We start from the raw sequence: 26,598 nt of genomic DNA on the forward strand, positions 1-26,598 counted from the left end.
ATGCAGTTTTCTGGCATTATTTCAAGGAAGCATATCAGTCTACAGTTTTTAAGCAGGCTGCTCTGGCCAAGGTCATGACCACCTGATATGACATTTTTTTTTATTGGAGGTTCTGGGGATTGAACCCTGTGTACCTTGTGCATACTAGGTAAGTGCTCTACCACTTGAGCTACATCCCCAGCCCTACAACTCTGATTCAAATAGTATCATCTTCTCACCCAGATATCCAAGAATCTGAGCTCAAAGAAGACAACCCTCTGGAGCAGATCCAGATCAGGTCTGTGCACTGGGCTACCTTTCAGGAAGCACAGTGCTTCATTCTCCCAGACACAGTCCCTGACTCCAAACTCAGGAGCCTTAACTTCAATTCCCACATTTCTGTCTAGATTTATTAGATACTATCTTTACATTAGTTCATTCTAGCATTTAAGTTTTTAATACCTCAAAATTTAACTAAGCAGGGCATGATGGCACATGCCTGTAATCCCAGTGGCTCAGGAGGCTTGGGCAGGAAGATCCAAAGGGCAAAGCCAGCCTCAGCAACTCAGAGAGGCCCTAAGCAACTCAGCAAGACCCTGTCACTAAGGCTGGGGATGTGGCTCAGTGGTTAAGTGCCCCTGGGTGGTTCAATTCCCAGTAACAACAACAATAAAAAAAAAAAAAAAAAAAAAAAAAAAACCTAACTGAGTTACTTTATGGAAAAAGTGTACCTTGAAAGATTGCTTTGCTTTTCTGGTAGTATGATCTTACTGAATACAGGTGAGCAGTACTTTTAAAAACTAAGGTTAAAAACAAAAAACACTGCAAATACATTTATTTCCACACAGTCTTACTGGTTAAAGTGTGGTATTATATGAACCATGTATAATTAATTTAATCTTCATTTGAACCAGTAGGCTTCACCAATTCCTCTGCCACAAATTATAAGCTTTACTTCATTCAGTTTTTGCAACACATGCTATCTGACTAGTCACAAGGGAATGAAGCAAGAATGTTATCTAATGAAATAACAAAAATGTTTAAATAGTTTAAAATATGGATCATCATAATAAAAAATCAGTATTTATCGAAGCACTATCTTATTCCAAACACTGTAGTAAGCATATTACAAAGTTATTTCATTTTATATTCACAAACAAATCTATATCCATTTTACAGATGAGAATACTGAGATTTAAGAAGGCAGTAAAAGGGCTGGGGATATAGCTCAGTTGGTAGAGTGTTTGCCTCTCAGCACAAAGCCCTAGGTTCAATCCCAGCATCACCAAAAAAAAAAAAAAAAAGGTCAAGTAACAGACCACATGGCTAAGAAGTGATAGAGCTAAGACTTTAAGACTTATACATAGAGAAACTGTGCATTAAATTATTACGTCATTCTGTCCCCTTTCCTATATATGACATATCAACATGTGGTATTTTTGCAGGGGAACAGTCTCTAAAAAAGCAAACTGTAAAGAAAACAAAACAAGGTTAAAAGGCCTCTTGTAAAAATATTAATTAAATTAATTCAGTTTTAACATTATAGTATTAATAGAGAATATTTTAAAATACAATTCAAGGGACAGAGTTCTTGCCTGGCGTGCAAGGCACTGTGTTCAATCCTCAACACTATGAAAATAAAATAATCTTAAAAATTAAAAATTCTACAAGGGGGAATAAAAAAAACAATTTGTACAAATCTAAGATCTGAGGTTACTACCAGATTCTGGCATGACTCTCAACATACAACTTTTTTTAATATTTATTTTTTAATTTTAGGTGGACACAATATCTTTGTTTTATTTTTATGTGGTGCTGAAGATTAAACCCAGTGCCTCATGCATGCTAGGCAAGCGCTCTTCCACTGAGCCACAACCCCAGCCCTCAACATACAACTTTTTGATACTGCAGATAGTACATAGGTTTTACAGAGAAAGCTCTAGGTTGGCAATTCATTTGTCCAGAGACAGAACTGGATCCATATTGGTATGTCCTCCCTTAGTATGAACATTATCCTTACCATATAAATACAAAGCAACAGACTGCTAAGGTACAACAAACAGAAAGGACCATAAACTACCACAACAATTGCAGAGCTCATGATCTCATCTTCTGAAAAAGTGGGTCTCTGGGAGTGTGCCATTATTAACAGCATCTATTCACTTAAAGGCTATATACTGCAAGGCACTCTCTACCACAAGGCACCATGCTTCATAGATTTCTACCCATCTTACATCTGAATCTACAGTAAAGGAATATGCTACAGTAGAGTTCTTCTGGCAGAGTCCTGGGGGTTCAGTGTTCTTTCCAGGGACCTTAAGGCTGACAATGACTGGAATGCTGTGTTACAGTGAACTCATAGAAAAAGAAACCGGAGGGGGCTGGGGATGTGGCTCAAGCGGTAGCGCGCTAGCCTGGCATGCGTGCAGCCCGGGTTCAATTCTCAGCACCACATACAAACAAAGATGTTGTGTCCGTCGAAAACTAAAAAATAAATATTAAAATTCTCTCTCTCTTTAAAAAGAAAAAGAAACCGGTGGAACCTGATAAGACAGTGTTAACACAGTTCAATGTAAAAGCCTCTTACCTTATTCCTACCAACACTAACATCACCTCTCTAGAGACAAAGCTGGGACATCATGTCCTTTATTATTTCTAGCTCAGTTACACCAAAAGATGTCCATGAGAAGTACTAAAATATATGCAGTTGAGAGACCTAGTATGACAGAGTAAGTCCTATAAAGGAATCCCAGTTTTAGCTCTGCCATGATCTTGGCCTTGACTTTTGGCATCTTTAGTTCTGTCTTCCTTACATAAAGTAGTATAGCTTCAAGGTTGCACAGAGGTTCTCCATCCTGGTATGTACCATAATCACTAGAGGAGCTTTTAAAATATAACCGATACATAGGCTCTTCCTAATCCACTTTGATTTGAAACTACAGGAACCTTTGACTGAATAGGCATGTTTCTGTTCTACAGAGTTGTTCTTTGGTTAGACATTTCTCCAAAGAAAATAAAGAAATTGCCAATGAACACATGAAAAAAAAAGGCCCAACATCATTGACCATCAAGGAAATTCAAGTAAAATACCACAATGAGGGACTGGATATGTAGCTCAGTGATATAGCACTTGTCTAGCATGTGCAAGGCACTGAGTTCAATCCTCAGCACCACAAAACAAAAACACTTAGTTATATAATCCAGCAATTCTACTTCTAGGCGCATATCCCAAAGAAATAAAAATAAATATGGCCACAGAAAAACTTGTACACAAATGTTCATAGCAGCATAGTAATAATAGACAAAAAGTAAAAACAACACGAATGTCCATCAATTGATGAATGGTAAATGTGTTATACGTGTACATGAAATATTATTTGACAAAGCAGAAAAAAAGAGATGAAAGAGTGGTATAAAGAGGGAAGGCGGGGGCTGGGGATTTGGCTCAACTGGTAGCGTGCTCGCCTGGCATGCGCGCGGTGCGGGGTTCGATCCTCAGCACCACATACAAATAAAGATGTTGTGTCCGCCGAAAACTAAAAAGAAATATTAAATTCTCTCTCTCTCTCTTAAAAAAAAAAAAAGAGGGAAGGCATAGGAGGGTGGGAATGATAGTAGATTGAATTGGACATCATTACCCTATGTGTATGTATGATTAAACAACCTGTGTAACTCTACATCATGTACAATCAGAAGAATAAGTTATACTCCATTTATGTATGATTTGTCAAATGCATTCTACTGTATTGTATATCTAATTAGAACAAATAAAGAAATTTCTTAGAAGTGTGATATATACTACAAAATATGGATGAATCTTGAAAACATGATAAGTGGAAGCAGACATATTGTGTGGTGGCATTTATATGAAATGCTCACAACAGGCAGATTCACAGAAACAAAACACAGGTTAGTGACTGCCTAGTACTAGGGGTATTATGTGGGAATTGAGAGCTGACTACTAAATGGGAATGGGGTTTGTTTCTGGGTGATCAAAAAGTTCCAAAATTAACCAGTTATAGCTGCAGAACTCTGTGATTATACTAAAAGACAGTAAACTATACAGATTAGAAGGTGAATTTTATAGTATGTGAATGATATAAAGTTGTTATTCAAAATAAGAAAAAGTTCTTCAGTTGATTTTAATACACAACCAAGGTGGAAAACCACACCAGTGAAGAAAAGGGTGTTCTTTCAAACTTGGATTCAAATCTTGACTCTGTCATATATCAGAAGTATAATCCTGAAAAAGAAATTATCTCTTTGCTTCAGTTTCTATATTGTAAATCAGATACTCACCTTAAACAGCCACTGTTTAAATCAGGAAAAAAAAATGTAAGACACTCCTAGAATAGCGTGCTAACACACAGAAGATAACAAATAATGGTAGTCAGTTACCTATCCAGGATCAGAACAGCACTCCACCTTGGCAACACACTAGAATTAACTGGGAAGCCTAAACAAACAATGATGTTTGAGTCCCATCACCAAGAAATTTTAATTTAATTAATTAGGTATGCAAATAGGCAGTAGAATTTTTGTGATTATCACCATTATTCTAATGTGCTTCCAAGGTCATGTAGCCAAGGCACTGGTCTGGAGTACATATAAAGTTTCTTTTTGCTCTATAATTCAGACTATCTGATCCACATTACTGGGAACTATTCTTTTTGACTCCTTCAATGCCCCACTACCATGACTCCCACCACAACAACCTACACATTTGTTTGGTCTCAATATCTCAAGTCCAGGGAAACCAGCCCTGACCACCAAAGTGAGTTAAGTTACCCCCACTATATATTCCCACAGCATTCTCTATTTCAACTTCCCAGCACTCGGCACATTCCAATTTACTTGTTCAATGTCTGTTTCTAGGACTATAATTCATAGGATATAGGACTGTAATTCTAACTGTAATCCTAGCACCTCATAAGGCACATTCCAAAAATACTGTTTTTATCTTAGACACACTGTTATTTTTATTTCTGAAGTGAAGTAATTAAAATAGACATAACATCAAATAAACTTAAAGAGTTAGACTACAGATATAAACCTTAGAAGTGTAAATTCTTAAATAAAGAATCCTTTCAAAAATGGTTATAATGACAAAAATAAGTCAAATTAACAATTACAGTTCAATCTTAAAAATTACTTGAATATTTATCAAAGTAAATCCAACATCTTTAGTTCAAAGCTAACTAGATCTTTACTGACTTTTAAAACCATAAATCATATTTTACCTGGGGATGTACTTATTCATGATAGCATAAAAGCAGTTGTATAAATCGCTCCGTGGCAGTTGAAGATGCACCAATGGTTTCAGTAGATGTATCCAGCTAAGGGATGTGCTATATTTTATATTCCGTGATTTACAATAAAAGGTAATTACAGATTCAATATCCAGAAGTAACTGTGCTGCCTTTTCCTCTGGCACTGAAAGCTGGTCTAGAAAATAAGTGTCAAAATAAAGTTACCAAGGACCTGTTGGAGGCTCAGCGGCTAGTATTCCATTTGTTCACAAATGCACAGTATCATGTGAGGGAATTTAGAGCATGACAAAGGCAAAGTAAAATTACAGGAGAGTACTAGTCCTCATACTTACTTAATAACCATTGGTTCATGGATCGAAACTCCAAGCAGGGAAAAAAACAGGCAAAGCTCTTATAATCTTCTTTTAAACTTAAAGCAAGATAGTTGTTCAAAGAAAAGAAAACTAAGAGAAACAATCAGTTTCACTTTTGTGTTTTCTTATCTAGGGAAAAGAAGACTTCTGAATATAATTTACTAGACATCAGTACTTACTAATACTTGACCTATATTTATAAGAACAGCCAATCTGAGCCACGCATGGTGGTGCACCCCTATAATCCTCGCAGCTCAGAAGGCTGAGGCAGGAGGATTGAAAGTTCAAAGCCAGCCTCAGCAACTGAGCGAGACCCTAAGAAACTCAGGAAGACTCCATCCCTAAATAAAATGTATTTTTTAAAAAGGGCTGCAGATGTGGCTCAGTGGTTAAGTGCCTGTGGGTTCAATCCCCAGTACCAAAAAAAAAAAAAAAAAAAGAATGGCCAATCTGAAGCAAAGTGATAGGCAAAAATATGAATAACTCATGTTGCTGGAAGGCAAAAAAGTGTCTTCGAGACAATTGTCATCTAACCCACAATCAGCAGCTGCCACTATAACTTTGGCAAGAGGAGTGAAAGGGATTCATTATCCACCACCAAATTCCCTTTCTTTTTGCCTGTTTTGTAGGTTTATACTCTAAACATGTATAAATATAAAACTGTCTATAAATTCCTTTATTGACAGCTCCCACACAGGATAAGCACAAATACTATTTCAAACTAAATATGAACAAATCTATAACAGAATCAATAAAATCAAAGTCATCTCATTAACATATGATACATCATGTGCTGCCCTCATATCATAGATCCAAATTCCCTTCCTTTTGCCCATTCCACCAATGACATTTCTGTATAGTTAGAACACAGAAGCCTATTTAACCAATAAGTAAACTAAAATATGATGGAAAGAGGAATGAAAGATTCTAGATGAATTAGAAAAGAGAAGTATAAACTAAATTAACAATCTATATTGTGAATTAAACAGAATTGAAAACTTATTCACCCATGATTTATAACAGGTTTTGTACAGCAGATCATGATCTATGATTTATAGATAAACTTTTAGAACATAGTCCCTTTGGACTGTATACAATCATACAGATCTTTAATTATACAAAAACCAAGTTCAAAACTGCAACATAAGTGTATATGAAAAATAGAACAAACAATGTAAAAGAAACAGCAAAAAGTAGGCTCTTTTTCTTAAAATTATTAAATAATATTTCATAAGAATTAAAAAAAATCTAAAACTATTCATAAGACCTTTAAACATATAACATATCCCATATTATAACAAGATAAAAAATTCGCTAATTGAAAATAATCTTAAACTTACCAATAAACTCTAAGCAATCTTTATGAATAGTGTTCTGTTCTGGAAGGTCTAAAATACCATCCCATGATGCCAAACTATCACCTTTTCCCGCGACATTCAAAGCAATCTGGAAAAAGATTTTAAAAAGCAACAACTAGCTTCATATGTTATGAAAACATGCTCCAATCATAAAAGTCCTGAATTTAGAAATAATAACAAAGATTGAAAAATAAAGTTTCTGAACCCGCAGTCACATCACAACAAACCAACAATTACTTTAAATCCTCCTGCTTTAGATTTTACTACTTCATGTTCAGTCAGTAAATAGAACGAGTTACACACAATAAATATTTACATATATGACAATTTTAAACAATCATCTATGTCACTTTTTTAAAATGTAAAAATCAGAATGTAATACTGGCGAAGAAAAAGTTCACCTGTGCAATACACAATAAAAATTATACAGAACAGCAGGACATAACAGCACAAACCTATAATCCCAGCAGCTTGGAAGACTGATGCAGGAGGAACACAAGTTCAAAGTCAGCCTCAGCAACTTAGTCAGGCCCTGAGCACCTTAGCAAGACTCTGTCTCTAAATAAAATATAAAAAAGGGCTGGGGATGTGGCTCAGTGGTTAAGCACCCCAGGGTTCAGACTTTCATATTAAAAGCATTTAGTTGCTAATAAGGATTTGTTTTAAAATAATTCAGTAGGAAGTTCCTCAAAACACCAGGAATGGCCAGGAGCAGTGGTGCACACCTGTAATCCCAGCGGCTCAGGAGGCTGAGGCAGGAAGATCCCAAGTTCAAAGCCAACCTCAGCAAAGGCGAGGAGCTAAGCAACTCAATGAGACCCTGTCTCTAAATAAAATAGAAAATAGGCTGGGGATGTGGCTCAGTGGCAACGTGCCCCTGAGTTCACTCCCCAATACCAAAAAAAAAACAACCCACCAGGAATGGAACCACCATATGACCCAGTTATACCACTCCTCAATATTTGTCCTAAAGAATTAAAATCACCATACTATAGTAATACCTGCATACCCATGATTATAGCAGTACAATTCACAATAGCCAAATCATGGAACCTGCCTAGATCATTCATTCAATGAATGAATGGATCAAAAAATGTGGTATATATATACATAATGAAGTATTCAGTCATAAAGAGGAAATTATGTCATTTGCAGGAAAATGGATGGAATCTGAGAGCATTATGTTAAACAAAACTTAGAAAGTCAAGGGTCCCGTTTTCTCTCATATGTGAAAGGTAGAGAGTAAAAAGGAAAAAAAAAGTTGGGGGATCTTTCATGAAAATCAAAGGGAGATTAGTAGAGAAAAAGGGATCATGGGGAGGGTGGTGTGTCAAGAAAAGGGAAATTATGGGGAACAATATTGATGAAATTATATTGTTATATCACATGCATGTATGAATATGTATAGTAATACTGCAACAATTAAAAAACATGAGAAAAAAACGATCCAGTGGATGGGATGGGGAGGAAAGAATGGAGGTACTAATCAAACAAGACAGGTCAAATATTTGTAACAGTGAAAGTTGGGTTATGGGTACATAGGGGTTCGTTATACAAGTCTCCATACTTTTGAATGTGTCTAAATTTCTATAATAAAACATTCAGGGGGCTGAAGTTGTGGCTCAGTGGTAAAGCGCTTGCCTAGCATGTGTGAGACACTGGGTTCGATTCTCAGCACCGCATATAAACAAATAAAGGTCTATTGACAACTAAAAATTAAAAAATAAACATTCAAAAAAATGCTTTGTAAAGTTAAAATTCCATTTCTGTTTAAGTATATATGTTCACAGGAGAAAAAAAGACAAAGGTATAAACTTAGATATTATGGGTTTTACCTGTAAGAAGTAGGTAAAAGATGATTTGTTTTTTAGTTTTTTGTTTTTAGTTTTTGATAGACCTTTATTTTATTTATTTATATGCAGTGCTGAGAATCGAACCCAGTGCCTCACACATGCCAGGCAAGTGCACTACTGCTGAGCCATAGCCCCAGCCCAAAAGATGATTTATATTTTATCTTTAGTTCTTATTGTTATGGCTTAGATATTAGGTGTTCTCCCAAAGCTCATGTATGAGAGAACACAAGAAAGTTAGAGGTGAAATGACTGGTTTATAAGTCTTGACATAATCCATGCATTAATTCCCTGATAGAGGTTAACTGAGTGATAACTGCAGGCAGTCAGGGTGTGGCTGGAATAGGTGAGTCACTGTGAGCATGCCTTTGGGGTATACATTTTGTCTGTGGTAAGGGGAATCTCTCTCTCTCTCTCTCTCTCTCTCTCTCTCTTTTGCTTCTTGGTGCCAAGTTCCCAGCTGCCTTCCTCCTCCACAGCCCTCAACCATGATGTTCTGCCTTACCAAAGGCACAAAGCAATGGAATGGACTGTCTATGGACTGAGACCTCTAAAAAGGTGAGTGACAAACTTTTCCTCCTCTAGAACTATTCTTTTCAGGTCTTTTGGGAACAGTGGCAAAAAAGCTGATTGAGACTATTTCCACAAACATATAACAAACAATTAATTCAGAAATTGAAATAATTCAGAAATTATCAGTTGAAAAGCAAAGAAAAATCTATAACTCAACAACCAGAGGCATATTCCCTTTTTTAAAAAACACAGTTTGGATCATTCCATTTATGCTGTCATATTTCCTATATTATTCATCAGTTGTATCTCCCCATTTAATGTCTTCATATACACCATTTCTAGTGGTTAAAAAAATACCTTCTAAAACCTAAATACTATTATTTAAAAAAAAAAAAAAGCAAACATTATTGAAACACATTTTAACTACAGCCTGCTCATAAAACAAAGCCTTTTCAGAGACTTTATTTTTTTCAAAAGAAAATATTTTTTGTTGTGTACAATGAATTAAAATGCATTCTGCTGTCATATATACCTAATTAAAATTAATTAATTAATTTTTAAAAATCAGAAAAAGAAAATAATTTTTGTTGTTGCTATTGTTGTGGTAGTACTGGGGATTGCATCCAGGGATACCCTACAACCGATCTACATTTCCAGTACCTTTTCTCTTCTTCTATTTCTTTAGTCAGGGTCTCACAAGGTTACCAAAGCTAACCTCAAACTTGTAATCCTCCTGCCACAGCCTGGGATTATAGGAATGTGCCACCATGCCTGGCTTGAAAATAATTTTTTAAAAATATTATTTGTAAGCGCTAGGGACGTAGCTCAGCGCTAGAACATTTTCCATGAGGTCCTGGGTTTGATCAACAGCAATGCAAATATATATATATATTTTTTAAAGTAATTACATTTTATACATTTTAGTTTCCAGTTACCTTCCAGACTTTGGCCCTTAGTTCAGCAGGCAGTGGTCTCCCCTGAATTATATTTCTCAAAGTTTCAAGATCACAGCCTCCTGCTTCCAGAGCTTCTTCAAGATCCCGTTCCCTAAAAAACAAGTCCTATTTATTAAGATAAATTTTAATTCATATTTTTCTTTTTCAATATTCATTTACAAACATGGCCTATTAAAGAAAACAATATTCTCAGCAGCCAAACTATAATATCAAGGCATACACAGCATTCACACATTCTGTTTTCTTGAAGATGAATTTCAGATTTTATATAGACAATCTGCTTTTATTTTGCACTTTGTTTTAGTAAGTTTAGTTTCTGTGTTACTAGATTAAAGAAAATTTTAAATTGAAGATGGTGCAAGCAGACTCAAATCACTGTGGAAACACAGTAATGTCTACTACTTACCAAAAATAATGGTAGTAGTAATGACTACTGCTTGATAAGATTTCACTATGCGCCAGGGATGGCTCTAAACATTTTATATGTGTCCCTTTTTTAATATATATATTTTTAGTTGTGGTTGGACAAAATACCTTTATTTTATATATTTATTTTTATGTGGTGCCGAGAATTGAACCCAGGGCCTCACACATGCTAGGCAAGTGCTCTACCACTGAGCTACAACACCAGCCCTATGTGTCCTTTTTTAATCTTCATAATGAAGAGTTAGGAGATACATCATTGGCCTCAGTTACAAATGCAAAATTTGAGGCAAAGAAGGCTTACATACATTTATAAGAAAAATGAAGTAATCATCCTATGATATAAAAAAAAATCACTATTCTTTCAAGTGTTTAATGTATTATAGTTATAGTTACATGTCTAATTAGTAGTAGAGCCAAGATCTAGATTTTAATGATCAGGTTCCTGAATTCATGTTCTTAACATTATGCTAAATGGTGGTAAGGAGAAAACAAAATCTGTCAAGAATTAAAAACACTGCAATCTGAGACTATTTAGTACATAACTATATTGATGTCATTACTTGAACAGTGCCTGACCTATGATAAGTACTCAATAAATATCAGAGGAACAAAATGGGCTTTAGTGATATACATTAAAGCAAAACAACAGAACTGTATTATCATGTAAATTATGAAGCTAACGTCAAGTGATTATGTTCAGTCTACTACACTTAAGGAGAAACTATGAAATCAATTTTATTTCCACTTCTACATGGTTAAGATAATTTAAAAAGCTTTCACAAAGGTATGAATTATTATTTTTTAACTAGAAAATAACCAATGAAATTAATTCCCTAGGCATTTTCAAAAGCTGAGGTTTCATTGTTTACATTGTTTATTATACATTATGTTAAAAATCTGTACAAATTTTTTAAAATTTCAAAACTCATCCAGATGATTTCTATCACTCTGAGAAGCAGCCTAAAAGGCAGATCATACCACTGGGATCAGAAAATCAGGATTCTGTCTCATTTTTGTGGTTTAAAAAAAAACAATAAAACAAATCACTCCCATTGCTCATTCTCTCAATAATATAAACCTCACCTATCGATAAGATTCTAAGAATATTAGTTTATATTCTAATAACATAAATTTAAGAGTATAAACTTATAAAGTGTTATTCTCTCAAGGAGTTAAATGAAAATGTTATGACTTAGGATCATAACTGACAGAAAACCACTGATGGAATGTGAAAGGTTCTTTAACAAAGTTACTACAAGTTCATATGAACAAGGTAACTAGTAATGACATAAGAAACATTTTGGTAATTATGGTCACCAAAATATTGGAAGGAAAAGGGAGGGAACGAGATTTTTAAGTCTACTGTTCAAAGTGCAGGCCTATGGTTGGTTTATAAATTCTGGGGTTTGTTAACCCAAATGTACAAAACAGCTTATTTAGACAAGCCAGGTGTAGTAGCATATGCCTGCAATCCAGGAGACTCAGCAGGTTGAGAAAAGAGGATCAAAAGTATGCCTGAATAACTTAGTGAGAACTTGTCTCAAAATAGAAAAAAAGGCAGGGTGGTGGGGGTTGGAGGGATGCACTGAGACTACAGCTCAGTGGTAAAGTATCCCCGGGTTCAATATTTGATACTGGAAAAAATAAAAAACCTGAAGGACAGTATAACTGTGAAAGAAAAACTTAATGGCATCTTTGGTGAACAAATACCATTTATTTAAATGGTCAAATGTGTAAATAAATGAGGAACTGAAAATACTACTTAATGAAATGAAATTCTTTTACCAAATAAATGAACTAGAATGTTTCCATTTTTCAGGACAAAAACCTTCTTTTGGTGGGGGAGAGGGGGATTTACTGGGGATTGAACTCGGGGCACTCAATCACTGTGCACATTCCCAGTCCTATTATGAATTTTATTTAGCAACAGGTTCTCCCTGAGTTGTTGCTGGGCTCATTTTCTTTTTTAAGTACTCTGGCAAATCTCTTACTATTTCAAACAACAAAACTAGTATTTAGGGGCAAAATGCTTGATCCTGAAAGCTACTTTTAAAATCCAAAAATGTACCTCTCTGTTCATACAGCTTTCACTGGAGTCTATGGTGTTGTCCCCCAAGAAAACAAACTGGTCTCCAACAGTACAACCATGAGCAAGAACTGTGGAGACCAGAAAATGGTACACTGAAAATAATAAAAAACACTTCTGACAAACCTAAAAAATTAAAAAATAACATTATCTTCTGAACAAAGTAAAGGTTCAGTTTTAAGACCTTTAACATTATGAATTGTGTTTGCAAAAGTAGTAAAGAGCTCAAATTATGAGGTTAAATAATTCATAGAAAGATAAAGCAGAGATACAAACTCTAGCACCTGAGTGAGACTTGTCTCAAAATAAAAACAAAAAGAAGCTGGGGATATAGCTCAGTGGTGAAGCACCTCTGGGTTCAATCCCCAAAACAAAACAAAACAAAAAAAAACCAACCAAACAAAACTAATTATACATGTTGTATTCCTAAAATTAAAAACTAAAAAAGTTACAGAAAATCTCCCACTAGGAACCTTTTTCTAAATCATTTTCTAAAAACTTCTTTTAGAAAATAGTATTCTAAAAATTTCTTTTTCCCATAATTTCAAAATTTACATAAATTGCTTGTTTGTATACACTCTCCCTGAACAACAGATGAAAACAAGACACTGTCCATCTTATAGGATCAATTAATGCTTAAATAAATAAATTTCTGAACACAAAACACTGAGTGCAGCACTTGACCACATAATAATTCTTCAAACCATGAATGCTATTACTCTTGTTATGACTAAACAACAGCCAACTTTTAAAACTCATTTTTATCATAATCATTCTAGAGAATTCAATATATAATATGAAATAAAAAACCAACTGTAATTCCACAACTGTAAGATAAACTGTTAATATTCTGCAAATTATTTTTTAGCTCTTCATATATATCTGTGTATGTGTGTGTTTGTGTGCATACACAGACATATATAAGCTAAAACTTAATAATAGTAAAAATACTATTTTATACACTTCAGGTTTCACTTTTATCCATCAAAACAAAAAGAAAATCATGAAAGATACTACCCAGAGAAACAAAATGGGAAGGAGACTTTCACTTCTCACAAGGCATCAGTCAGTATACCTTGTGTATACTTATTTATTATATTTGAATGGTCTGCGTAATTTAAATATTGATGGATTTCTTTTAAACATTTATATACTTTAATTCAGCAATAACTGAGAATAAGTAAAATGATTTAGCTAGAACCATGTTCAAAGCAGTCATTTTGCTTTATTTATTTATTTGGGTGGGGGGGCATGTCAAGGATTGAACTCAAGGGTGCTCAACCATTGAGCCACATCCCCAGCCCTATTTTGTATTTTATTTAGAGACAGGGTCTCACTGAGTTGCTTAGCACCTCACAGTTGCTGAGGCTGGTTTTTAACTCTCAATCCTCCTGCCTCAGCCTCCTGAGCCACTGGGATTACAGGTATGCTCCACTGCACCTGGCTCAAAGCAGTATTTTTAAAACCACAATGTGTATCCATTAAAAAAGAAGAATTTATTTTAATCATATGGCATTTTAAGCAATAAATTGAAATACTGAGAAACAAGACATGGAAAAAAATTTAAAAATTAAAGACATATCAAACAAAGAGAAAAAGTCCACTATTCCCAATCACTCTTTCCCACACAAACTAGGAAGGAAATTTTTAAAGCATTTATTTATAGTGGTATTTTTATTGGAGAGTTTTGCCTTTTAGTAGTTGGGGAAGGTGGCTATCTGTACTCTCTAAAATGAACAAATGTAGTAAATTTGCAAGGAATAAGAGCAAATTTGCAAGTAGTAAGAATTCTCACCCCAAACATGTATTTCTTTCCTTAAAGCATTAAGTAACTAGAACTTAGGAAAGGATACTATATATAATATTAAGATATTAAGGATAGTATACACATATAGGATACTATAAACATTAAGAAAGGATATTATACATATATTAAGAAGGAAACAATATACTATTTTATATATTTTTATTTTAATTCTCCAATAATGAATATTAATTAAAAGTGTAAACAAGATAAAAGAGTTCAATCAATAGCTAACAGCAAGCTGTCTTCTAAATATTTACAAACATGATAAACTTGGAAGTTTAAAAATGTACAAGTATTTGACTCAATTTTTGAGCAAGGAAAACTAATTCTGGATAAAGTTAAGGGTAAAGGTGAAGGGGTGGCATGGAATGGTTAGAAGAGCTCTTACAGGGAAGAAAAAAAAAAAAAAAGGGCTTCATTTATGTCTTCAGTCTGTATCCCACGGCCTCACTAAGACTTTAGGCAGTCTTGACATATCCTCAGCTTCTTCATGCCTTGGTCTTTGTGTCACATTCAGGAAGCTGTAAATTCCTGGCATAAGGTTAATATAACCAGTTCTGCCTTCTTTGTTCCTATACTTTATGAATGCAGACTTCCAGGAAATAAGAAAAAATTTATGATACTACCATGAATTCATCTCTTTTAGGTATCAATACTGCCTGAAATATCTCTTGAATTCATCATTTTCTTTACACCCTTTACCCAGCCACTTTACCTCAGGTCACTTTATTTCTGACTTCCTTTATTTCAAGAACTGAGGATGTCCTTTTTCTGACTTCAAAGAGAAAATACAGGCCAGCAGGCTTCTCTTTCCTTTGATCTCACCCCCCCCCCAAAAAAAAAAAACCAAACATAAGCTCAGTCATTCAGACAACTGCTTTCCAATATTCACAGGAGCAAGGTGTCCTTTTCCTATTCCAAGACTGGTAACTTTAGCTGGCTCTTATCTTCCCCCCAAATTCCCTTGGAGTCATGTGTCATCAACTGTCACCTCTTTACTATTTTCCATTTCTCTTTCTCTGCAGGCTTTCCTCTGAATCAGTATGTTCAAGTATCACCACTATGAACAAAATCAACAACTACAACCAAAAAAAATCCAAACTTTCCCTTTGCATCCAGCCACCAAACCTCTGACCATCTCTTTCACAACAGAGCTTTTTGAAAGAATTCTTATGCCATCTTTTCTACCTCATCTTACATCCACCTCCTCACTCTCCTGCCTACTCCATCATTTCTTATCCCTTTTTGATATCTACCACTCCATAGGAACCCCTGTCCCTGTCATCCCCAATCTTCCTTCATAATAATCAATCTAAAACACTTAAGTAGGATGTTTTCTGAAATGGAAAACAAATGTTTAATTCACCTAGCCTCAGTCTATCAACTAAACTAAGACAACTTCACTAGTTCTAAAATTCTTAAAATCAAATCTTTTTTCTGTAATTATAAAAAAATGAAAGATTATAGTAATAGTTCAAAAGGACCACTTAGAACCTATAATATATATAATCACCCTAAACTTAAAATCAGAAATATAGAGAAAACAATTAGCTGGGCAAGGAGGTGCACATCTGTAATTCTAGCAACTTAGAAGGCTAAGGCAAGAGGATTGCAAGCCAGCCTCAGCAACTTAGAGAGATCTTGTCACAAAATAAAAAATAATTTAAAAAGAGGGGATATAACACAGTGGTAAAACACACCTGGATTCAATCTCTAATACTGAAGGAAGGAGAGAAGGAAGGGCAGACAGATGGATTCAATTGCCAATTTTTTTTTTTTTTTTGATATAGTGTCTTACAAGTAGAGTAGAGTAAAGGGAGAAGAGGAGGAGAAAGAAAAAAGACACAGGACTAAAATGAAGCAAACTGAATTCCATTCATGTATGCTTATGTCAAGGTGAACCCAACCATTATGTATGACTATAATGTACTAATAGAAGTATTTAAAAGTACAGTGTCTTGGAGTGATCAGAATCCAAGATAGATTGTTTTCTTAAAACAGAAATACAAATGGGGCTGGGGTTGTGGCTCAGTGGTAGAGTACTCGCATCACACGTGAGAGACCCTGGGTTCGATCCTCAGCACCACATAAAAATAAATAAACAAAATAAAGATATTGTGTCAATGTATAACTAAAAAAAATTTTAAAAAATAGAAATACAAAAGGTGCATTACTGGGATATCAGTAATCTCCCAAAGTCTGCTACGTAAACATCTTAAATATGTTATTTCTGTTTATATTGTTCAAACCTTAGTCTGCCAACAGTATTAAATACAGCCAAGTGGGGGAAAAAATGGACATAGAAATCTTCACTGAAACTATTTCTAGTGCTAAAAAATACAGAGTAATATAGCCTGTGATGATTATTCTCCTTGCGTGAAATATTTCCACCTTTATGTACTCAAGAGTTTTCTACACATGACCTACTCCCCTTAAAAAAACTCATTTTTCTTTCCTTCCTTCTCTTTACAGTTCAACTCAATGAAAATAGTAATTTCCAAACATCTCCACTTACTCTCTCCTCATTCACTGAAAATCTCTACCATTCTCCTAAATTGCTCCAAGAATTCATTAGACATCAATCAGAGTCTTCGTCCTCTTTACAAAACTCTACAAAGTTTTACTTTCTTCTTAAAACCTTTTCCTTCAAGTGCTTGGGTTGTAACTCAGTGGTAGAGCATCTGCCTAGCATGTGTGAGGCACTGGGTTCGATTCTCAGCACCGCATATAAATAAATATAATAAAGGCCCATCAACAACTAAAAAATTTAAAAAAACCTTTTCCTTCAGATTCTCCTCTATCTTCCTAATCCATAGTCCAAATTATTTTCTTCCCCAACAAAAACATTATTTTATTCAAATCTTCAGTAAATACGTATTGAGCACCTACTACATATACACTTGCCACTACATGAGGCATTGGGAATGTAGCAGTGAACAAAATGTTCACACTCTCATGTGGTTGGGATGCTAGCCAGTTATTCCAAGGTTCTAGCCCAAGTACTATTCTTATATATATAATGTCACACAGAGGTGGGAGCAGGTCTTTCTGGAATGCAGTTCACTCAGATTTGTTTGGAACGTAAACCATTGTGAGCGTGGATATATATATATATATATATATATATATATATATATATACACATACATACACACACACACACACACATATATATATATATCATAACCAGATACAAGTCTCTGACCAATTACTCAAAATTCTAAAAATGACCAATCAACTAGCTGCAAGCACTAGCAAAATAGGTGACAGTCAGTATGCAGTGGCAAGCTGCACATATAGAGTTGTGGTTTCATGGCTTAATTTGTGTCCCCCACATTTCAGGGTATTTTTTAATGCCCAGGTCATGAGACATCAAAGCTTTATCTGAACTTATTCTGCTACTACTGTTAGCACCCTGCTACAAATTACTACCATATCCAAATGCCTTAATTAGTCCCTGAATATTTTGTGACATTGTTATAACTGAAAATAGGACAACTTTGTCACAGATTTATTTGTAAAGTAGATATGGGTGAAGTCAAATCTCAGTACTATGTAACTTGTTATTTTTATTTTTTATTTTTTAAATACTTATTTTTTAGTTGGAGGTGGACACAATATCTTTATTTCATTTTTATGTGGTGCTGAGGATCGAACCCAGTGCCTCACCCATGCTAGGCGAGCACTCTACCACTGAGCCACAACCCCAGCCTGTTATTTTTAAATACCAATCTCAAACCATTAAAACTTCCTAAGCATTTCAAAATATAGTATGATAGCACATTCAGAAAAGATCTTGACAACTTTTGAGAGTGTTATTTAATTGCAAAAACTTAATTCTTTTGAGAGTGTTATTACTGCAAAATACTAAACTTACCTGGATTTGTGTCAAAATCAGGTACAACTACTACAGGTATTTCATTAAGATTTATTTGCTACATGTTATTTTCCCTTTAAAGAGTTTCTAGCCTTTATTTTTGAATTATGAAAGTAATATATAAATATTATATCCACCCCACTTCATCAGCTTTAAAAATTTAGTGAGCTTTTATTAAGATCAGATCTGCAAAAGCAGCTTTGGGACATGCCCTTATCAAATAAGATAATCCTCTCCATAATTTCTGTTTTAACCAGGATATTGTGCCAAGTAAAGATGGTAAGAAATTTGGTCCTTTTAGTTTGGCAAACCAAACATGAGAGCTTCAGTACTTCATCACTGTACCAAGATGATTCTTGTACCATAACAATTGTAAACTACTAAAATTAATAACAAAGCGTACAGATGCTTTAAGTTTTTTTCATAGACTTATTTTTTTACCCAAAACCATATAGGTCAAACTGTGGGAATGGTATCAATAGTGTCCCTTCCTCTGCTAAGAAAAAACTCAGGAGCTATTGTCTAAGTTTAAAAAAAAAACAAACAGCAAAATAAAAGGTTTGTCAAAACTACATGTACAATTGTACAGTGGATCTGCTATAATACTTTGCCTACAAAATTGTAAAATAATTTCTCCACTAAGAAGCAGTTAACCTCAGAGTGCTCGAAATCCTTGCTTCTTTCATGCTTTCTCAGGATAAAAATTTCTCAACACTGTGTATTCCCATATTATGAAGGGACTGTGGTGCAGCACTTTCTTTTTTTTTCTTCTCTTATACCAGGGATTGAACCAAGGGGCACTTAACCACTGAGCCATATCCCCAGCTCTATTTGTATTTTATTTTGAAATAAGGTCTTGTTAAATTGCTTAGGGCCTTGCTAAAGCTAGCCTCAAACTTGTGACCCTCCTGTCTCAGCCTCCAGAGCCTCTGGGATTATAGATGTGTGCCACTGAACCCGGCACATTGCAGCACTTTAAAAGCACAAAGAAATTTATCCGTTTTTTTTAATGTTTTTCCACCAAGACAGTTTATTTGGAAACTAAAAATGGAGCATATCCTTGCCGAAAACAAAGAATGAGATAAAAACAGCAAAAATTGGACAGAAATATTACATATGTCAGTTACAAATTTCCACTTTGTCCAAAGTATAATGATATTTAAAAAACTCACCAATATTCCTCTTCTTGAAAACATCCTTTTGAAATACAAAGGAACAAATGAAGTGACAATGCTTTACAATATCTGGGCAATTCTTTCCAAAAGTACTTTTCCAATGGGAATAGTACTTTGACAAAGAAATACATACTGGGTTTTTTTTTTTTAAACCTGGACTCCAACCATCAATGAAAATTAATTTGATATAAAAGGACCTCATTTAGTTTCTTATTGGTAGCTAAATCTAAACTAAATTAACAAAATAAAGCACAAGAGTTTCTGTTTCTCAATTACCCACTGATATATGAGAGGATACAACATTCTATATGTCACTTTTATAATTCAAAACAAAGGCTAGAAACTTTTTAAAGAGGAAAATAACACAGGAATTATTTTTTTATACATTTTTTAGTTGTAAATGAACACAATACCTTTATTTTGCTTATTTATTTATTTTTATGTGGTGCTGAGGATCGAACCCAGTGCCTCACACATGTAAGGCAAGTACTCTACCACTGAGCCACAACCCTAGCCCCACAGGAATTATTTTTAAAGGAAATTTTAAATTTCTCCAATATCACTAGATAAAAACAACAGAAAAATTACTGAGCTAAAGTAATCTAAAAAGTATAACTGTTTACATGTTCTACATATTACTCTCAAGTCAAAATAAACTAATTTTATTTTAATATATAATAGAAACACACAATATAATAACATTGTTATATATTACATATTTAGGCAACATAAAAATGTCTGTCAATATATTATGTTAAATAAGTATATTTTCTAGATGAAAGTATATAACCATAACATCTGAAGATTAAAAAAAACTAATTTACGTAATTCCTGGCAAGGATATAACATAGTATTATCAACACAAAAGTGAGAAAAAGGTATAGTATATAATGCTATTATATCCTGCCATGAGTCATCAGTCATCCCTTCTCATGGATGCAAGAATGTCAATGAGCTACCAGCTCATACATATCCTTATAGCCTCTAGACACCACAGATACACTCAACAACGCACATTTTTTAAAAATATTTTTTTAGTTGTTGATAGACCTTTATTTATTTATATATGGTGCTGAGAATTGAACCCAATGTCTCACATATGCCAGGCAAGTGCGCTACTGGTGAGCCAAAGCCCCAGGCCCCAACAATGTACATTTTTAATAGTGTTTTCCAAAACACATGATTGAACATATGATTAACATATTTTTACTTGGGCTTTCTCTAAGTGTCTGTTAATGTGAAATACACAAGATATATGAAATCAACTTTAGAAACAGTACAGGGCTTAGAGGAAGGAGACATAAACTTAACCATCAAATTTTCCACTAATTAGATCTGTCATATGACCATTCTAAGTCTGATATTTAATTTTCCAATAAGGCACTAACCATAATTCCTAACTTAACTTTCTCATTGAGTGGCTGTAAAATCCAAATGAGATAATATATATAAGCATTATATATAAGGGTTAGGTTCTGTATAAATGTACAGTGTTTGCTTATGTTTCCTTGCTAAAGTTATACTGTAACAACTGGTTTATGTAATAACTACTTTAAATAAGAAAAGAAATATACACTACAACATTTCCACCTAACTATAAAATGCTAAGTCAGCTAAAGGACATGAAAAAGCTAACCTTCAAGAAAACCTTCAAGAAAAGGGATGAAGACCTGAAATAAATGATTTAATTAGTCAGCATTTTCTTTGTTTGGGTTAAAAGGCGCAGGCAGACCCTTAAAAACTAACATATAATCTATTTTTAGCAAAGAGTTTCTTTTAAAATTTTTTTTTTAGCTGTCAATGAACCTTTATTTTATTTATTTATATGCAGTGCTGAGAATGGAACCCAGTGCCTCACACATGCCAAGTGCTCTACCACTGAGCCAGAACCCCAGCCCCAAACACTTTTTTAAGTGACTTTTATTTATTGCTTTTTTTTGCACAAGAAATAATTTGATCTTATTATCAAATTGCTTTCTGTCTGTCTCAATATTAAATAAGTAATTCAAACACTGCCTCTTTACAAACTGTGTACTAAAATCCTATTCTACTTTGCTAGAGCATGTAATTTCCAAAAGCACTGGTATTTAGACATCTTCTGTAGTTACCTTCAAATATCATTCTCAGTGATAAAATGATGAAAAAAAATCTAAGTGTACAAACAAAGCAATAAGATGCAGAGTTCTGGTTTTAAAACTGTTTCAATCTTTTTTCTAAAACCTTACACAGCAGTTTGAACATAACCATTCAGTGAATGTTTGCTGAGCTATGAATGCTTTGCAAACTATTTTGCTTTTTGATACATAAGAAAGGGCATTGTCTTAAAGTAAAATTCACACTTCAGCATTATACAGAAGTGCTTTGTCAAGCATATTTTATCAATTATGTTCAGAAGACTTCTAGTCATAAATTGGATGTCTATTGCAGTGCTCTAGAATTATCTGAATTGCCTCACTAACTTATGTAGGAAATGCACTTGCCCCCTTTCTGCAGTAGGTACATATAGATAAAAATGAATTAACTTAAATACATTTCTTTAATATTCAAAAATCAATGACTAATCCTAACTTGTGAATCATTAAAACATCAATATGAAACAAAATCAGAAGTGACTATTTAAGAAGTACCTCTAAAAACTGTAAAATCTGAATTTATTTAGAATTTAAAATAAATCATATAAACAAGTCATCTTCAATTCTCATCTCTGCACGCACTCTAATTATATGTTACAAAGTCAAACAGCATCATTAACCCCTAATTTAATAAATAATAAGTATATTTTTTCTTCTTTCCCCTTTTTTTGGATTATTTTTCTTATTGTTTGTCTTCAGATCAGGTTCTGCTACACTGCCCCAGCTGCTGGCCTGGAAGTCCTGGGCTTAAGTGATCCTCCTGCCTCAGCCTCCCAAGTAGCCAGGATTATAAACTTGCACCACTGAACCTTGCTTTCCTTCATTGTTTCCCTAAGATAATATCTAGCTTTAACAAGCTGTCAATGTTCTTAAACAAAGGATTCCTTTCTGTTTCATATTAAATGTATTTCTTTATTGACTATATTATGTCTAAAATTGCAATCACCCAGTCCTTTAGTGATATTTTCAATCTTTCCTCACATTTTAATACTTATAAAGCAGGGAGCACTGAGAGTACCATTTACAGAGTGCACAAAACTTTAAAAAGAAGTTATTATTCTTAAAACAATCCTATTCACATCTCAAATTAACAATTGAAGCTTCTTTATAGAACTAATCCTTCAATTTTAAAAAAAGTTTAGCAATAATTTAACATTAAAACAGAACTATGAATTAAAAGTGAATATTGAGTAAATAATAAGTTAAAGAAGTTCAGAATATCAAGTTATGTAATTAAAATCTCTATGCTATCAAACAGTTTACTCTTTGGTTTATGAAGAGTAAGTGTTTTTAACTGTCATATTTTTATTTTAACTTTGTCAGATGGAAAGTTTTCTAAAACGTATCTTATCATCTAACCCAAACTCATCTTAATGATAGGGCTATTCAGCTACAAATATAAGTGTGTAATAATAATATCTATCAAAAATTTTCTAAATTATGGCCTAAGATTATTTTTTTAATATTTATTTTTTAGGTGTAGATGGACACAACACAATGCCTTTATTTTTATGTGGTTCTGAGGATCGAACCTGGGTCCCGCCCATGCTAGACAAGCGCACTACCTCTGAGCCACAATCCCAGCCCCATGACTTAAGATTATTTTAAGGAAATATTTCAAGCAGACAGACTCAGGAAATGAGAACATATGTTCAAATCAAGGCTGGTCTCTTTAATACTACGAAAAATATTACTAATCTTTGAATTGTAACAATTTATCAGTTTGGTTTTATAAATCTAGATTCTCTTAACTTATTTTAATTTTTAAAATTAAATTTAAATTTCAAACTAACTGTAAACCCTTTTAAAAGGATTTCATCATACTCTTGGAATTTACATGGCTGGAGTTGCAGAAAGCTAAAGAGCTTAGGAAGTTTCTGATCACCTAGGCTTTCCACAGGAAATGAGCATTATACCAGCAGACAATCAGACAATTCACAAAACCACTAAAGTCAGGAAATTCATATGAAATGACACCTTGATATGCTACTACATGAGTACACAAAAATCTGCATTCATTCATGACACATTCATTTAACATTTATTGTATCACCTGCCATCAGTCACTGCCTTGAAAGGTTCACATCTAAAGAGCAATGACAAGTCATGTATTTAGATAAATTACAGTATTACATGTCAGGTGATATAAGTTCCTCTGACGTACTCATGCTGAGATACACATCATTCAGTACCTTGCTAAGTAACCTGATATTTGAACTAGCAGAATTAGTATAACCAGAAGCTAGTCAGAAATACAGCATCTCAGGTCCCAGTCAAAATTTACTGAATCAGAATGTGCATTTTAATAATCCCCTCAGGTAATTCGTTGTACATTTAAATTTGGGGAAGCAGTAATTTAGAATGTAACTGAAAAATCAGTAAATAAGTAATATCAGAGAGTTCATGTACTTTTAGGAACTTCAAGCCCCATCGTGAACCTCTTAAAAAACTATACACAATTTTAACAAGTTCCACTATCTAGTTTCATAGATTAGGAACAAATTGTAAGATACCAATGATAAGGAAGAAAACAGGGAAACCTTACAAAAAGAAGTTTCAAACGTAATGACTATGCTATGTGAAGGTCATTTAAATAGCAACAATCTGCCATATTTTCCTAAAAAGAGAACTGAAGGTCTTACTGTATTACAGTAGCCCAAGAGTAATTGATGTTCTCAAATGTGCCTTCTCTAACTAGATCGGAAATTCCTTGAGGACCAGAACCTAGTTTTATTATTACACACTTATATTTGTAGCTGAATAGCCCTATCATTAAGATGAGTTTGGGTTAGGTGATAAGATACATTTTTAAAAAACTTTCCATCTGACAAAGTTAAAATAAAAACATGACAGTTAAAAACATTTACTCTTCATAAAACAAAGAGTAAACTGTTCCCATTCTATAACAACCCATTTACAATCACTCTAAAAGAAGAGGTTATACGGAACCTATGACTCCCAATCCCAAGGTGTTTCCTGACTATTTAAGTCCACATCTGAGGGACTGGTAAAGGGAGGAAAAAAAAAAAAAAAAAGACAGATCAGAGGGGAATGAAGGTAAAATAGAAATTATAGATCATCATCCCAGGGATCCCCCTTTCATGAAAATAAAATAAGTAAAAAGGAGAAACCACACAAAAAATACACTACCTCTAGAAGAGTATAAACGCTACGGGTAGAAACCATTCACTCCAGATCCCTTGTCTAGAACCAGACACATGCTCACAATTCTAACATAAGAACTTCCCTAAAAAGCTTTAACTCCAGAAACATTTCCTCTCATGACCCTCAACATGAAGCTCACTGAAGCCAACTTATCATACAATCCACTCTTCCAAAACAGCAAACTTCAGGCAATAACCAGCTAGGTCACTTTCTGAAAAAGTTTTGCAATATCTATATCACTGATTTGTTGAAGGTTCCTATACCTGGATAAAAACTTCCTCACTATTTTTCCAGACCTATTTTTCTATAATTTCTCTTCAGCCATTCGGTTTTAGATACTAATCTTGAAAAAAAGTCATTGTCCTGTCTATACCCTTGTTGTCGTTACTCCAGAGACCTTTCCCATTTTTCTCTCTTTTTTAAAAAATATTTTTTAGTTGTAAGATGGACACAATACCTTTATTTTACTTGCTTGTTTTTATGTGGTGCTGGGGATCTAACCCAGTGCCTCACGCATGCTAAGCAAGCTCTCTACCACTAGCCACAACTCCAGCCCCTCTCATCTTAATCTGAATTTGTACTACCCAATACTTTAGCTACTAGCCACCTGCAAACATTTATCATTTGAAGTGTAGCTAGACCAAATTGAGATGTAGGCTAAATGCAAATTGTACATTGGATTTTGAAGGCTTGGATAAAAAATAAAAGATGCAAAAATTGTTTTTTTAACAATGATTGTATGTTGAAATAACATGTTGATGTATTAGACTAAACAAAATAGATTATTAAAGCCAATTTTCACTGTTTCTTTTTAGTCTTTAATGAGACTAACAGAAAAATTCTAAATTACATGTGTGGCTCACATTATATTTCTTTTGGACAGAGTTCTTGTAAATCCCACTCATTCTTCAAAGTCTGATTCAAAAACCACTGCTTCCATGAAGCTTCCCCCCATACAAGAAGTGGTTTTTGCCCCCTCTTTCATTAACACGCCCAAAGAATGAGATTAATTTTACCTTGTTATTTAGTGTGCCTGTCACAGTTCCCCAACTCTAACATAAGCAAACTAAACAAAGAAGCTATATTTAGGTCAAGTTTTCCTCCTACACCTTGTAGAAAATACAAGTACAAAGGGAATGCTTGATGTCTGCTAATGGAAAGTTGAATTTCTCAATTATCATATTATTTATTTCTTTTAACTATTTCCATTTCTTCCCTGGGATTTAAGATGTCTGTCAATGTTTTCTATAGCTTTTGGGTACAGAGAATGTCAGTGGGATGTACAAATATAAACAAGAAAAACCAAAAGTAATATGTGTGATCAACACATTTAGATCAACTGTAAAAATTACACAAGCCTCTAAATGTTCCTTTAAAGAAAATTATGCTAGGGAGCACTGTACTGAGAATAGCAACTATTTCAAAAGTAGGAGAATTTCCCAAAGATTAAGGACACTGGGTGAGTAATGCCTACCAAAACATTACTGGAGGTCCTTCCCAAAGCATGCAAAAGGTTGGGAGCAGAGAGAATAAAGTCCCATGGGAATCCAAAGATATGAAATCAATCTGTGAGAAAACTGACGAAAGAAAAAAAATGTTAAAAAAAAAAAGAGAGAGAGAGAGAGAGAGAGAGACAAATGGCACAAACTGT

The 26,598-nt window shown here is 34.0% G+C and overlaps 1 protein-coding gene across 2 annotated transcripts in view; it reads right to left on the reverse strand.

Annotated features, from left to right (window-relative positions):
* The window catches only part of Tbc1d23 (TBC1 domain family member 23), a 57,586-nt gene that overhangs the window by 30,249 nt on the left and 739 nt on the right, over positions 1 to 26,598 (reverse strand). For both annotated transcript variants that reach the window (XM_046455303.2, XM_046455305.2), the window contains exons 2-4: positions 10,259 to 10,370; positions 6,943 to 7,048; positions 5,220 to 5,424 (exon numbers count right to left, since the gene is read on the reverse strand). In XM_046455303.2, the coding sequence (XP_046311259.1) occupies positions 5,220 to 5,424; positions 6,943 to 7,048; positions 10,259 to 10,370 (423 nt within the window). The remainder of the gene's footprint in view (positions 1 to 5,219; positions 5,425 to 6,942; positions 7,049 to 10,258; positions 10,371 to 26,598) is intronic.

Source organism: Marmota monax, unplaced genomic scaffold (genome assembly GCF_021218885.2).
Source record: "Marmota monax isolate L192 unplaced genomic scaffold, Marmota_monax_Labrador192_F-V1.1 WCK01_AAM20220418_F8-fsc00053, whole genome shotgun sequence".
NCBI classification, from domain to species: Eukaryota; Metazoa; Chordata; class Mammalia; order Rodentia; family Sciuridae; genus Marmota; species Marmota monax.